Source organism: Brassica napus, chromosome C2, assembly GCF_020379485.1.
Source record: "Brassica napus cultivar Da-Ae chromosome C2, Da-Ae, whole genome shotgun sequence".
Classification (NCBI taxonomy): domain Eukaryota; kingdom Viridiplantae; phylum Streptophyta; class Magnoliopsida; order Brassicales; family Brassicaceae; genus Brassica; species Brassica napus.
Window position 1 is genome coordinate 31,479,144 of NC_063445.1, and position 14,964 is coordinate 31,494,107.

Sequence of the window (14,964 nt, forward strand, 5' to 3'; positions counted from 1 at the left end):
GTTTTGTCCTTTTTCACCATACAGTTTGGATTTTGATTGGATTCACTTCTATCTCTGGATCTAGTTGGCTTTTGGTATAGAGAAGACAGAGTCACCGTATTCAGGTGGATCATCAGTGCGATTATACTGCTAACGACTTCGGTTTGATCTATTATCCAAGATCTAAAGCTAGATCTGGAGTTATTGGGGCCTTGTACTTCATGCATGCCAGTTTTTTCTTTGCTCTGAAGTTTAGTTCAGTTTCTTTTCGGAACTATTCGGGTTGGATTGCTTGCTCCTTGACTCTACTTCTCAGCTATGATCATGATCTCTTTGCAAGCTTCATTCTAGGTGTGTTCTAGTCGCGATTGTGGGCTCCACCTCTTTTCGGAGACCTAGAGGTTCTGTCTTGCCGGAAGTCAAGCTTCGATTCTTGGGATCAAAAGGTAGATTTTAAGAGGAGCTTGTTAACGATGGTTGGCCGGGGGCTTCTTCGTTAAATTTTGCTCGTTATGTGCAAAGCTTTAACCTGTTATGTTTGTAAGCGCCAAGTCTTTCTCTATGGATCCATGGATCCACTGTTGTTTTATGGATGGGACAAAACTTTTATGGATTTAAGGGCATCCGCAATGGAAATCCTTAAGTGAGAGTCCTTAGGAAAAAAATAATTAAATATTCAGTGGACCCCACCAAAAGCCAAGGATTTAATCCTTAAAATTCATAAATAAAAACTTTTTCTTAGTGAATCCTTGCACTATTTGCAGGTCCCCACGACTACGTGGCGACCCGTGAATGGTCATCTTTTTTTTTTTTTTTTTTAAATCCAAAATATCCAAGATTAATCCGAAATGCCCTTATCGCTAAGGACTCCAATGAGTCTCACCGTTGCGCATGCTCTAAGTTTGGTTATAGTTTAGTTTAGTCTCTAGGAAAATTCTGTCTTACGCCAGCTTTGATTCCGGGAATATACCTTCTTTCCGCCGGCTATGTATTCGTCTTTGTATCTTTGATATCTCAATAAAATATTTTGGTTGACTAAAAAAAGTCATAGTAGATTATACCAATGTGATAGTGAAAATCAAACAAAATTACATGCATTACCTCCTCTTTTATTTATAGGCTAATTCAATGGCCCAAATTCAACCCATAACTAATGGTTAGTACTAGAAGATTTGACAAGTACCATTAGTTTGAGATAGACTCTTTGTGTACCAAACTAAACACATGCAAAGACCAAATAGTTGCATAAAATATTAATTAAATTAAATTTAAACAAATAATAATGATCAAACATAACACATCTTAATAAATATTCAATATTAAAAAAAACACCGTAGCGGGGATATTTACCTAGTTTTAATGTAATTATGTAAGCGTCTGTCGGACACGAAACTTCTTAAATCCTTAATTAAAAGTTTATTGTCAATATAGTATAATTTTGTGATGAATTTATGTACTAAGAAAACAATTTTAATATTTTTAACCATTTAAATTCTAAGTTTCAATATTTTTTAAAATATATATATATATCCATTGTATCACATGATAAAAACTAAAGTAATAAATTTCAAGCAAATGTTATATTAAGAGCAATAAACACATTTAATAGAATACCTTCTACATTTAAATGAAATTAGTCTTTTGGTGATGGATGAATGTAATGATTCCTTATCACGTCAGCTTTGGTTGTGTGATGTAGGTAGTAGACGAGTGAAGATGCATATGGTTGATCACATAACAACACAACATAGAGATTGTTCTGAAGATATCCTTTTTAACTGATAATCTATGGTTAAATGAATTTATTGGCATTTGGGTTCCTTGGCAAAAACTTACTGTAACGTCCCGAATTGTAATATATATAGAAAGCTTAAGATAATTGATTTGGCTATCTACCTATGTCACTAAAGTTGATTTACATTTTCTGTCACACATCCGTTTAGAACTCTAGAGTTAAGCGTGCTTGGGCTGGAGTAGTGAAAAGATGGGTGATATATCGGGAAGATGTCAGGTGGTGATTGCAGAGTCAGTAGACAATGATTTCGAGTCTTCGGAAAAATTAACGGACCGACCGTTGGAACGGGATGGAGTCCACAGGCCGAGAGAGCAGGCGTAGATGGCCCATTAGCCGTGGGTGGCTGGAGCGTTACAAGTGGTATCAGAGCCACGTTAGCCATATCGGTTCTGATCCGAGAGGCGTCTTGAGACTTGTCGTGGGGCGCAACGAGGACGTTGCGTTCTTTGAAAGGGGGTGAATTGTAACATCCCGAGTTGTGATATATAGAAAGCTTAAGAGAATTGATCTTGCTACCTACCTATGTCACCAAAGTTGACTTACCTTTTCCGTCACACATTCGTTTAGAACTCCAGAGTTAATTGTGTTTGGGCTAAAGTGGTGAAAAGATTGATGATATATCGGGAAGTGATTCGCGATACCGTGCGAGTGAGACCAAAACACGAGAAAAGATTGAGTGGTGATTGCAGAGTCAATAGATAACGATTTGAGCCTTCGGAAAAATTAATGGACCGACCGTTAGAACGGGATGGGCCCCGTAAGCCGAGAGAGCGGATGTGAGTGGCCATTAGCCGTAGACGGTCGGAGCGTTACACTTACCTTGAACAAAAGACTTTACAAGGATGACTCTTATTCGGCCATTTCTCCAGTGACAAAGAAGTATTTACAAGTCTCTAATCGATGGACCACCGTCAACTAGTCATACATCTAAAAATGTTCCTTACTCATTACTCTTCATTTTTGTCTACAACCCCACCTTCACCAAACCAGCCCAACCTTGTACTGCCTCTGCCTCATTTATCAAGTGGAGCAAACACGAAAGGTAATATAGCCTTATCAAGGATTCCACAGAAAAGTAGGCAACTTGTCATGTTCTCTTGATTCTTCTTGCCTTGCGTGATTGTGTCACCTTGTCTACAGCAACATTTTTTGAGTTAGAACAAGAAAAGTGTAATACATTTTTTGAATCTTCATTGCTCTTAGTCGAGTATTTATTTATGAAACTCTATAGAAAGTCCGCTAGAGTAGTCTATTATAATATAAGAAAATGAAGCTCTGTTCATCTTTCAAAACTTGTGCATTTTTTACAGCTAATAATGGTGTTAAGTTACATGAAGCCGGAGTTTCCTTAACAACCACTTCTTGCGTAATTTCACATTTAGTGCCAAGAAAGTCTTGGCCTTGAGGTCATCTTCAAGCAGATCACAAGCATCTAATATAAGCTCCTCATCCATGTCTGGTAACGCTTGAATAGCCTCAACCGCGTCTTCTATTCCCATGGCTTTGGTTTCATCAACTCGAGGCTTCTTCAGCTTTACAGGGCTTGTACCATTTTGATGATCTCTTTTGTTCTTGGGTTCACAGAAAAGAGAGTTGATGTCTTGTTCCTCACCGGAACTAGACAAATCGGTTGTACCCTCGTGGAATTCGGCTTCGGGATCAAACCAGTCCGTAGCTACAAAGCAGTCACTTTCCTCGGAATCTCCACAGACCACACACAAATCTTTGTAGTATGGAATGGGTCGAGTCATGAATTGCCTTGCATCTCTATGAGCCTGTAGTTGTTTACAGACAAGAACACACACTTTGAGAAAGAGAAACAAAACACTAAAGTTTTAGATGCGAGCAATCAAGAGCACCACCTTTATATAGTCTTGCCAGACATTATCATCAGCTGTAACCATATGACGCTCATCATCCCAACAAAACCCATCTGATCGAAGAAGACTCTTGATCGCATTATACTGCCTTCTCAGAGTCTTGTACCGGTTCTTCAAGACATCCACAGTAAAGCTAGAGTCGAACTTGGCGTTGAAGAGTTTAACCATTTCAGTCCAGGCTTGTTTCCTAAAAGCACCTTCAATCTGGTTTCCACTTCTCGCTTGGTCCAACATGAGACCGATGAAATAGCGGTCCATCGGAGGATGCCAAGTAGTCCTGCATCTTGAGATGCCGCTTCCTTTTGTTGATTCACATAGTCTGTTGTCATCTCCCTCAGTAATATTCTCTGGAGCTGAAACACACATAGATAGATCATAAGACTAAGAATCCAACAGGCCTCAAGCATATACAGTTAAAGTTTGTACCTTTCTGCTCAGACATTCCATCAGAGTAAATCAAACACAGATCTTTATAAAAAGGAATCGACTTTATTCGAAAAGATCTTGAATGAGGATGACCCTTGAAGAAAAACAAGTCCTGTCAAAGTTGGGTCTGAAAAGAACAAACGCTATTATCAGCAAACGCAAAACGCACCTTGAGATAGACATCCCAAACGCAATTATCAGCAACCACCATCTGTGTCCTTTCATCCCAGCTAAACCCATCTTCTCTCAAGAGACTCTTCACAGATCTAAACAAGTTCCTCAACGTCTTGTGCCTGTTTTTCAAAACGTCTTTCCCGTAAGGAAACTTGAACCTCGCGGTGAAGGCAGAAGACATGAGCTTCCAAGCGCGTTTGCTGAATAAGTGATCGTCGAATCTGTTCCCTCTCTTCACCTGCTCCAACATAAGCTCGATGAAGTACTGATCCATCTCTGGCGTCCACACCGTTCTTAGTCGCTCGTTTTCGCTTTCACCAAGCGTGCTCATTTCGGCGCCTGTGCTAAGAGAATCACAAATTAAATTCGAAAATTTAATCACTTGGCAGACGCGTAATCGAGATATTTTGATTTAGCTACAGAGCAGAGATCGTCGCTTACAGAGAACTCCGGCGGAGAGAGAGAGAGAGAGAGAGATCGGTGAGCTTTTAGGGATAAGGTTATCCGGGAAAAGGATTGTACTCTTCGTGGCTGAGGTTATTCTTTTATCCGCAACCAATTCAGAAACCTTAATGGGTTTATATCATTTTATTGGCCTTTATATATATTGCTTATTTGACCCAAAATACTATTATGGGCCTACACGTTACGAAGTCGTTTCTATGGGTGTGTATTTTTGGGGATAGAGGTTATTCTATCATCCACAACTAGTTAACCCCTTGTTCGTTTGTACATATAAAAGATGTAGGAGTAGGGATTCGGATACCTGTTCGGGTTCGGATCGGATATTTCAGATGTTCGGGTATTTTTACATTTCAGGTTGGGTTGAGTTCTAGTATTTTTAGTTCGGGTTCGGATATTTCGGATATAACCGAAAAACTAAAACATTTGATAATTTTTTTTTGAACTACTGATAAAAAAATTAAAACCACGTAATTCTTCCAAAAAACAAAATTGTTCCTTTTCTTGCTTTCATAACATAACACGATCGAGAATAACAAGGAAAGCTCTATGGACGGAAACTACTCCTCCGTATGAAGAACAACAAGATGGTTCGAGATAGCTCCGGTTGTTATAGTGAAGCTTATGGTGGTTGTCGCTGATGACAGAAACAACTAATGTCTCCGAGAAACCTTACATAGATCGTGAAAATCATAATATTTTAGAAAAAAAGATCTTGTAGAGAGAGAAAATGAGAGATGAAAAATGCAGATGGTGCCTTAATCTCTCACGTTTAAGAAGGAGATACATATATATATATATATATATATATGTGTGTGTGCGCATCCGTTTAGGTTAGAAGAAATAGTGATTTGATATTAATTTTATATAATATTAATTAAACCAAAATTGGTTAAGAGAAACCAGTTATTACATATTGGAATCTGGATGAAAAATGTAGATTTAAGTTAAAGAATACATATGCTCAGATGATTTAGGGTATTACTTCGGATTTCGGATATACCCGATCGGGTTCAGATTTTCAAACTTGTTCAATACAAAATCCGTTCGGGTATTTTGCTACTTGGATATGTTTTAGTAGACGTTATAATTGTTTAAAGTTTTGTTAGCAAAAACATTTTCAGTAGGTTAACTGAACATTTTCAGGATGTCATGATCCATTTTCAAGAAAGCTATCATGGAAAATTATTTATCCAATCGTTTTCTAGTTAACAAAAAAAAAGTTTGGATTCCAAAGGGGAACCGAACGTGGAACATGTATGATCTAAGGGCTTTAATAATAGTGGTTTAACATATAGGCTACCGTCATTGCTAATAATCAAACATTAAATGTATATTTTAACACACTTATATTTATATCTTATTTTAGATAATATGTATCATATTTAGGATGAGTTTTCAAAAACTTATTCTGAGTGTATTTGAGAAAAGTCTCAATTAATGGCGGTATTTTTTAAGGTAAACTTTTTTGGCTAATGGCAAGTGAACGAGCCTTCCCAATTGCAAATCTTGTGATGGTCCTCGTTGTTTTGAGTTTCGTGTTTCCAAACTTGATCTTCTCTGCTTTTGTGTTAGTCTTGCTCTTAGTTACTCTTTTGCTTATCTTTATAGACCAGACAAGACAATGGAAAGTTTTTTTTTTTGATAAAAGAGTTTTCATTAAATATAAAATAGTTTACAGAGAAACAACCTGCATCACATACAATATAAGATAAGAAAGGGGGGGGGGGGGGGGGGGGAGGGGAAGGATCACAATTGTGATAAAACATTCAGACAGGGGATTTAAGCATTATGGACTAATTAATCAGGCGACCAAATGCATAGGAGAGGAGGCCCTCGAGGAGAACCCAAAGAACATAACGCTCGACATTTGTCAATGACATTGTTTGATCGATCTACATCCCACAGCAGCAGGAGTCAAGGTTAGGCCCGTGTTCTGGCAATAAATTGCAGATTGCCATCCTTGAAGTAAAGCTAACTGCTTGTATCTATCACCCTGAACTTGTTGGGAATGTCCTAAAATCATTTTGTACTTAGTCTTTAAAGTCGTAGTGTCGAGGTTCGATAATCGTATAAAATTAGAATTAAGTGGTTATAATGTTTTGCTAGAAACCGATTATAATCTATAGATTGAGAATCTATTACTAATTTTATATGATCCTACAGGTCACACACCTAAGCAAACTAAATTAATAATTATGATCCTGCCGGTCACATATGATGTATTATACTAAAGTAAGTGATAATTATAACTATGTATGAAAAGATGAACGTGTATGTGCATGGGCTTTAGCCCACCAGCCCTTAAGTGGACTAGGTTAAGCACGTTGCCATGTTAATTATATGCATACATGGTGCTGTCTTTTCATTAATAAGGACGAATGCAACTAAAACCCTAAGGCGATCAAAAACAAAACGTTTGTCTAGTTTCACGGCACTAGCATCTCGTTATGATCTAGTTTGTGTGCGTGTGGATACCGTTAGAGGCACGACGTTTGAAGTGCTAGAAAACTTCGGTTTGTTTTATTCATCTTTTCGCTGCAAAATATCCAGGTATATTCGAAACCCTGGATCTAGATTTATTTAGGTATTGACATGAAATTCTAGGCATATGAATTCATAGGTTGCTTTATAAATTCCAACAGTGGTATCAGAGCCTACTTACATAATACTGAAAATATATTGAAATAGTTTCAATGTGTTTATTCCACGTTCGTTGTTAGTTTGTTTATGAACAAAAGAAATTATGTTTGATCTTAGATACATGCGTTGTCATGTGATGATTATGCATGTTGTTCTCACATCGTTTATGCATTCATATAATTTAAAGAGAGCACTCGTGTTACTGTTAACTTGTTAGCTTGACTTTAAATAATATAAGATACGTATCATGAACTCATATGATTGTGTGATCGTCACCAGAGTTGGTTTTCGAAACCGATTGTTAAACAACATGCGCATGTCAAAGAAATTGTTTCTGTGTGATCGTCACCAGAGTTGTTTTTCAAAACCAGGACGAGTTAGTCTGGTGGTATACGGCTTGCGGCTGCAAGTACGGCCCCGGGTTCGACTCGCACTGGCCACCGAGGCTTTCACATGGGTTCTTCGGCCCGAGGAGACCAACACGTGGCCTGATCCAAAGTGGTCGCCAAAGACTCTAAGCCTGTCGTGTGGCTAGTCTGGATCCACAATGTGGGGGCCAGGAAACTCGTAATATCAAAAAATAAAAATAATTAACTTCAAAAATCAACGTGTGTTATTGTAACCTAGTTGGTCAGATTCTGTGTAACCTTTTAAACCGGTTAAACCAGTTCTCTGGTTTATTTGGTTAGCTTGATCGATTTGATTCGATCGTTTCTGTCCCTATGTTTTAGAATTCTAATTTGATTAGATTCTAAAATTAATATAATTATTTATAATCCAATTAAAGTACATATAAGATATGTATTAGTTATATTTATATTTTATATTAGATATAAATTTTAAATATAAAAGTAAATTGGATTAAAATTTATTCTTTAATTAATTTCAAGTATTTTTTTATGTCTACCCAATCTTATCAACTATCAAGGCTCGTTTAGTTGTAAGATGGGCTTGCCAAAGTAAGGTGTCTGCAATTACATGAGTGAGGTAGATGGTAACGGTTACCATATGAATATAACATTGGTTCACTTGACTAAGCTGCCAAAACGGTTTTGGGGTTAGAGACATAGGTTGGATAGACATAAGATGTCGTCTGACAACCAAGAATTATATTGATATAATTAGCAAAGTATTGCTTACCTAAATAGCTTTATATTCGGGCGATGAGCCAAAGCTCACTCGGATTTTAGTGAAATATGGATCTTGGATTATTATATTCATTCGAGGAAAATGTTTTGAATATAATATGAGTTTTCTTAATTGTTGAAATTTCTCTAATTCTTGAACATCGTATTTAATATTTGATATTCTTCGATTCCAACAATGTTAACTCCTCAACTCATTTTCATTCCAGTATGCCCGTAAGAAGAATAAATTGAATGGATCAAATTTTCTCTAATGGTATCGAAACTCGAGAATTGTTCTCAAATAAGAGTTTAAACCTTACTTGGAAGATTTGAAAAAGAAAAAGACTTTTGAAATATCGCCTAGGGGTATTTATGTTATAGAAGTAAATGTTACTACTTCTGGTTCTACTTCATGGGTTTTGGATACCAGCTGTGGTGCTCATATTTGTACGAATATGAATGGCATAAGCAACAGTAGAATTTTGGAGAAAGGTCAAGTGGACCTACGCGTGGGAAATGGAGCAAGAGTTGTTGCATTAGCCGTGGGAACATTTCACTTGACTTTACCTTCATGCTTGGTTTTAGAACTTAAGAACTGCTACTATGTACCTGCTATTCTTTTGATCGTAATGATATCTTTTCTGGTAGCGGTCCATTAGAGAATGAACTTTATATTCTAGACCAAAGTGTGTCTGTCTATAATATTAGTACCAAAAGATTCAAGTCTAACAACACGAATCAGACTTTTTTTTTTTTTGGCATTGTCGTTTGGGCCACATAAATGAGAAACACATTCAAAAGCTTCATAGTGATGGACTTTTGAGCTCATTTGGTTATGAATCATATGAAAAATGTGAATCTTGTTTGTTGGGTAAAATGACTAAGGCTCCTTTTACTGGACACGGTGAAAGAGCCAAAGACTTGTTGGAACTTACACATATTGATGTATGCATACCAATGAGTATAAATGCTAGAGGAAAATATCAGTACTTCATTACATTTACTGACGACTTCAGTAGATATGGTTATGTTTATCTAATGAAATATAAGTCTGAATCTTTTGAAAAGTTCAAAGAATTTCAGAATGAAGTACAAAATCAGCTTGACAAGAAAATAAATCTCTTCGATCTGATCGAGGTGGAGAATATTTGAGTCAAGCGTTTAATGGTCATCTGAGAGAATGTGGAATTGTTTCAAAACTCACTCCTCTAGGAACACCACAGTGGAATGGTGTGTCCAAAAGGAGGAATCAAAATTTATTGGATATGGTTTGGTCTATGATGAGTCATGCAGATCTTCCACCATCCTTTTGGGGATACGCTCTAGAAATGTCTGCATTTACGCTAAATAGATGTCCATCAAAATCAGTTGAAAAGACACCATATGAGATGTGGACTTGAAAGGTTCCAAATTTGTATTTTCTTAAAATTTGGGGTTCTGATGCTTATGTCAAACATATGATTACAGATAAGTTTGGACCAAAATCTGATAAATGCTTATTCGTTGGTTATCCCAGAGAAACCAAAGGTTATTACTTTTACAACCCCACCGAGAACAAAGTGTTTGTTGCTCGTAATGGTGTTTTTCTTGAGAGAGAATTTCTTTCTAAGAAAAATAGTGGGAGTAAAGAACAACTCGAAGAAGTACGACAAACACAGAAGATTGCTTCATCCTCTCAGGAAGATGATCAATTAGATTTAGTAAGAGTCATTGAATTTACACCTGTGGAACTTGAGGTACAAAGGTCCGAAAGGACGTGTCACGAACCTGATAGGTATGGGGTTTAGGTGACAGATCATCATGATCTATTGATAATAGGGAGTGATGAACCTGCGTCCTTTGAGGAAGCTATGATGGGCCTTGACTCCGATATATAGCTTGAAGCAAACATCTCGGAGTTAGAATATTCGTTTTAATGAGGCAATCAAAGAGTTTGATTTCATTAGAAATGAAGAAAAACTTTTCGTTTACAAGAAGACTAGTGGGAGCGCAGTTTTTCTTGGTGTTGTATGTAGATGACATACTTATTATTGAGGCTGTTTCCCAATGAAAGACATGGAAAAGGTTGCATATATCCTTGCAATGAGAATATATAAAGATATATTAAATAAAACTATTGGATTATGTCAAGATATTTATATCGATAAGGTCATACATAGATTCCAGATGCATGATTCCAAGAAAGGCTTTTTCCAATGTCTCACGGCATAACTCTTAGCAAGACTCGGTGTCATTCGACACAGGATGAGCGAGAGCGCATGAGTAAAATCCCATATGCTTCTGCTACAGGATCTATCATGTATGCCATGATATGTACTCGTCCAAATGTTGCATGTGCTTTGAGCATGACAAGTCGATACCAATCTGATCCAGGTGAAAGTTACTGGACAACAATCAAGAATATCCTCAAGTATTTGAGAAATACTAAGGGTAAATTATGGTCTATGGAAGAATTGATGAGCTTGTTGTAAGTGGTTACAGCGATGCCAGATGCCAGTTTTTCAGACTAACAGAGATGATTTTGTTCAAAACTTGGTTTCATCTTTTGTCGTAATGGAGAGTGGTGTGTTTGAAGAGTTCCAAGCAAAGCACCAGAGCATAGTCTCAATGGATGCAAATGTTGTTGATCCATTGACCAAGCCTCTTCCATGGCCTAAGTATGAGAGCCAAACTGCAGCCATGGGTATTAAGTGTCTTAAGATGTGATCTTGATTTAGTGGGAGGCTTTATGTTTATGATATGATATTCATATTGATATATATTTGATTATGTATTCAAACTAATGATATTGTTTCATATTTATTTGATTATCGGATAATTAAATAAAAGTCCCAAAATAATTTATATCATTCCTATAGGTCATCAAGTACGTGACTTGATCATGAAACCCTATTAGTGAAAAATGGCATAAATTATTGAGGTCCCTAGTCAAGGTTGTTAACGTGGAACATTAATAACCATGAATGGCTAGTATGTGAGGTGATTGATGACTACGTTTCATGGAGTCATTCAATATGTGATATTGAAGTCAATCACATGGATATGTGTTAGAGAACACATGATCGGACTGACCCGCTATGAGAACTCTTCAAGATTGTTATATGAGTGTCATGAGAGTTTCTCATTATGACTATAGAGTATAGTCCTTAGACCTGAGTTCGTCATGATTCTTTATTTATGGATTAGTTCACTTTGACCATGTCAAACGTCAACCGTAACTGGTGATTATAAAGACATTTAGGTGTTCTATGAAGTTTTTAAGGAACATGGATGGAACAAGATGGGATTTGTCCCTCCCATATAACGGGAGATAAATATCTCTGGGCCTATCGAAGATATGATACTGAGAAATGCATGGCCATGCTCAAACAAGGTGAATGTCAGTCGTTTGTTTTTATCAGTATAAATCAGAGTTCGATAAACGTGATCTAGCTTAATAAGGATGACACTAGTTCTTGCCTTATGCTGAGATCGAGATATAGCGACAAAGGGATTATGATAATAGATGATTCTAGTACAAGTGGAAGATTATTGGGAATGTCCTAAAATCATTTTGTATTTACTCTTGTTAAAGTCGTAGTGTCGAGGTTCGACAATCGTATAAAATTAGGTGGTTATAATGTTTTGCTAGAAACCGCTTATAATCTATAGATTGAGAATCTATTACTAATTTTATATGATCATACATGGTCACACACCTAAGCAAACTAGATTAATGATTATGGTTTTGGAAGTAATATAATACATCATATGTATTATATTAAAGTAAGTGATAGTTATAATAGTTATAATTGTCTTAATGAAAAGATGAACGTGTATGTGCATGGGTTTTAGCCCACCAGCCCTTAAGTGGACTAGGTTAAGCACGTTGCCATGTTAATTATATACATACATGGTGCTGTCTTTTCATTAATGACGACAAATGCAACTAAAACCCTAAGGCGACCATAGACAAAACGTTTGTCTAGTTTGACGGCACTAGCATCCCGTTGTGATCTAGTTTGCGTGTGTGGATACCGGTAGAGGTACGACGTTTGGAGTGCTAGGAAACCTCAGTTTGTTTTATTCATCTTTTCGCTGCAAAACATCCTGGTATATTCGAAACCCTAGATCTAGATTTATTTCAGTATTTAAATGAGATTCTAGGCATATGAATTCATAGGTTGCTTTATAAATTGTTATAAACCCGTATGAATTCCAACAGAACTTGGAGCCAGAGAAGAATGTCTGACCACACAGCTGGAGGATTAGGAATATTCAGTCTATCATTGATCTTTAACCACACCTCATGAGCGAAGAGACACTCAAAAAACAGATGATCCCGAGACTCGTTAGCTAACCCGCAAAGGAGACAAGTAGTAAGAGCATCCTCGTACCATTGCTGAATACGATCGAGAGTTGGGTTTCTGTTGAGAACAAAAAGCCACGTGGTTGTAGCATGTCTCGGGATAGAAGCCATGTGCCACACCAAAGCGTACCAAGAGACTGGCGGGTAGACATGCCTTATTGCATTCCAAAATTTATTTGAGATAAAGGTTTTCTGTCTCACATTCCCAACCGACCAACTGGGAGCGTCCAAGGCTACATAAGTTGGTATAGTGGTCACGAACATCACTAATTGTAGCTGTCTTTCTGTCCTCGCAGATGGCAACAGCCAATTAGCGCCATTGTGTATGTCAGCCAGTTGCATTCATTGGGATGCCTAGATGAGAAGACCTATCTAGGCCAAGGTAGGAGAATAAAGGACCAAATGGCTTCCAAGGATCCCACCAGCAGAAAGTAGAGTCGCCTCTACCCACATGAATCCGCAGAAATTGTAGCGCTTTGCTTCTAACTTTTAACTTTTAATGGCTAATGGTAAACTTCTTCGGCTAATGGCAAAAGCGTTACATTAGACTACTATGCAACAATACAATAACAGTTTGGTACATTATGATCAATACTTACTATGCGGTTTGAGCAGGAAGTGCAGCGGCAGGAATGTCTCCTCCATGACCCTGGAAACAAAGTCACAAAACCATATTATACAAATGAACGACAGTTTTATATAAGTGGACCCTGTAATGCATTCTACCTTGGCAAGTCGTTCCTCTCTATGGGCATGTTTCCTTTCTCAGCTAGCCTTGTTCTTAGCCCTCTTAGCCTCAAACTGGTCAGACAAAGTCTTCTCTCTAGCCTTCTCAGCCTTTGATTTGTGGATACTACGCTTGTTCTTGAAAACCTTTCCCTTGACTCTCATGTACATGTCATGGTACATGTGCTTGTCAATCTTTTTGGACTCTCTGTACTTCTTAAGAAGACGCCTCAACACTCTCATCCTCCTCATCCACAACACCTTTGTCGGCAACCTTGCCTCCCTAGTACCCTTTCTCTTACCTTAAAAAACATTGCACAACATAAATGGTCTGTGATAATATTGAAACAGTGTTGGTCTTAAATTCTACGTACCGTAACCAGAGTGACGTCCCTTCATTTTAGCAATCTTCATACGGCGTGCTCTGGAACGTGAATGGATTTTAGTTGGCTTCCTGATGATGAATCCATCCTTCACAAGTTTCCTTATGTTTTGGCCTATACATGCATAACACATGATCTCAATCTTCTTGAATCCGTAACAATCAAGAAACCATAGCTCATGAGATCAAGGAAGAACATAGTGAATCTAGAGTCTACTAACCGTAATAGATGTACCATTTTAGACCATCTCCAATGCTTTACTTTATTTTTTACTCTAAAATAGAGTAACTCTATAATATAGTTTGAGTTTACTCCAATGGTATTCTATTTTAGAGTAAAAAATAGAGTGATGAAAAAAAAACAAGTTACTCTATATTTGGAGTAGACCTGTAACGACCCGCTCCCGAAGTTTTTTTATTTATAAAAGAATGGGTCCGGAAAGAGGTTCTTGTAAGAGAGTGAGAATTATTTTAAGTGTTGGAACTTTTGTTTTGTTATGAATGAAATAAGAACTGCATTTTTCTCTATGTAACAAAGGCCATTCATATTATTCGTATTAGAATAAACAGGGATTAACTGACGGTAGAACTATCAAGTTTTAGGGAAGTGGTCGATGGACCATCGAGCCAATTAAGGAAAGTTCAGACGTTCGGGAATGCGGGTTCCAAGTAAGGCAAGTCTCATTAGTCATCCTTGACGGGATGTTCCAGAAGGAAGGTCGGGTCTGCGGGAGTTACATAAGAAATAATTGTTGAGATTCGGTCAAACCTTTGTGGGCAAGGTTGGCCAAGCCAAATAAGGAAACATCAATAAATTTCCGGCTTGGTGAGCAAGTGCAAGAGCAATATAAAAAGGGACCTCCAGCTCTCATTCTAGACACAACTCGAAAAGCAAGTCTTAGAGAGAGTCTAGAGCAAGAACGCAGTCTTGGAGAGAGAGTTTGGGCAGTGAGGAAGCAAGGAGGATCGCAGGATTCTTCGCCAGAAAACACAGCTAGGTTCAGAGTCTTCGATCTTTTAAG

At 37.5% G+C, this 14,964-nt stretch overlaps 3 protein-coding genes across 4 annotated transcripts; all 3 read right to left on the reverse strand.

The window, feature by feature from the left end:
* Positions 1–3,007: 3,007 nt before the first annotated feature.
* Positions 3,008–4,828, reverse strand: LOC106381612 (L10-interacting MYB domain-containing protein-like). Of its 2 annotated transcripts, none has more exons than XM_013821533.3 (5): positions 4,696–4,828; positions 4,250–4,598; positions 4,081–4,174; positions 3,637–4,007; positions 3,008–3,549 (listed from the first exon to the last, which is right to left on the reverse strand). In XM_013821533.3, exons 2-5 carry the CDS (start codon positions 4,583–4,585, stop codon positions 3,097–3,099), a joined length of 1,254 nt encoding a protein of 417 aa, XP_013676987.1. In that variant the 5' UTR covers positions 4,586–4,598; positions 4,696–4,828; the 3' UTR covers positions 3,008–3,096. The 2 variants fall into 2 exon arrangements, with proteins under 2 accessions (XP_013676987.1, XP_013676988.1); XM_013821534.3 differs by having other exon boundaries at positions 4,250–4,593; positions 4,696–4,820.
* Positions 4,829–12,654: 7,826 nt separating this feature from the next.
* Positions 12,655–13,176, reverse strand: LOC106378322. Its single transcript, XM_013818470.1, has one exon. The coding sequence runs from the start codon at positions 13,174–13,176 to the stop codon at positions 12,655–12,657; it is 522 nt and encodes a 173-aa protein (XP_013673924.1).
* A 256-nt stretch (positions 13,177–13,432) lies between these two features.
* On the reverse strand, positions 13,433–14,180 carry LOC106379823 (60S ribosomal protein L19-3-like). The gene is made up of 4 exons (XM_048748985.1): positions 14,114–14,180; positions 13,935–14,057; positions 13,609–13,862; positions 13,433–13,483 (listed from the first exon to the last, which is right to left on the reverse strand). The coding sequence occupies exons 1-4, from the start codon at positions 14,178–14,180 to the stop codon at positions 13,433–13,435; spliced, it is 495 nt and encodes a 164-aa protein (XP_048604942.1).
* Positions 14,181–14,964: the final 784 nt, after the last annotated feature.

Coding starts and splice junctions, on each gene's coding strand:
- LOC106381612 (XM_013821533.3), bottom strand. CDS start 4,585: ATGAGCACGCTTGGTGAAAGCGAAAACGAGCGACTAAGAACGGTGTGG. Junction 4,175..4,249: donor TTTGGGATGTCTATCTCAAG/GTGCGTTTTGCG, acceptor TTTTTCTTCAAG/GGTCATCCTCATTCAAGATC. Junction 4,008..4,080: donor TGGAATGTCTGAGCAGAAAG/GTACAAACTTTA, acceptor TGTGTGTTTCAG/CTCCAGAGAATATTACTGAG.
- LOC106378322 (XM_013818470.1), bottom strand. CDS start 13,176: ATGCAACTGGCTGACATACACAATGGCGCTAATTGGCTGTTGCCATCT.
- LOC106379823 (XM_048748985.1), bottom strand. CDS start 14,180: ATGGTACATCTATTACGGTTAGTAGACTCTAGATTCACTATGTTCTTC. Junction 14,058..14,113: donor CCTTGATCTCATGAGCTATG/GTTTCTTGATTG, acceptor ATGCATGTATAG/GCCAAAACATAAGGAAACTT. Junction 13,863..13,934: donor GGGACGTCACTCTGGTTACG/GTACGTAGAATT, acceptor ATGTTTTTTAAG/GTAAGAGAAAGGGTACTAGG.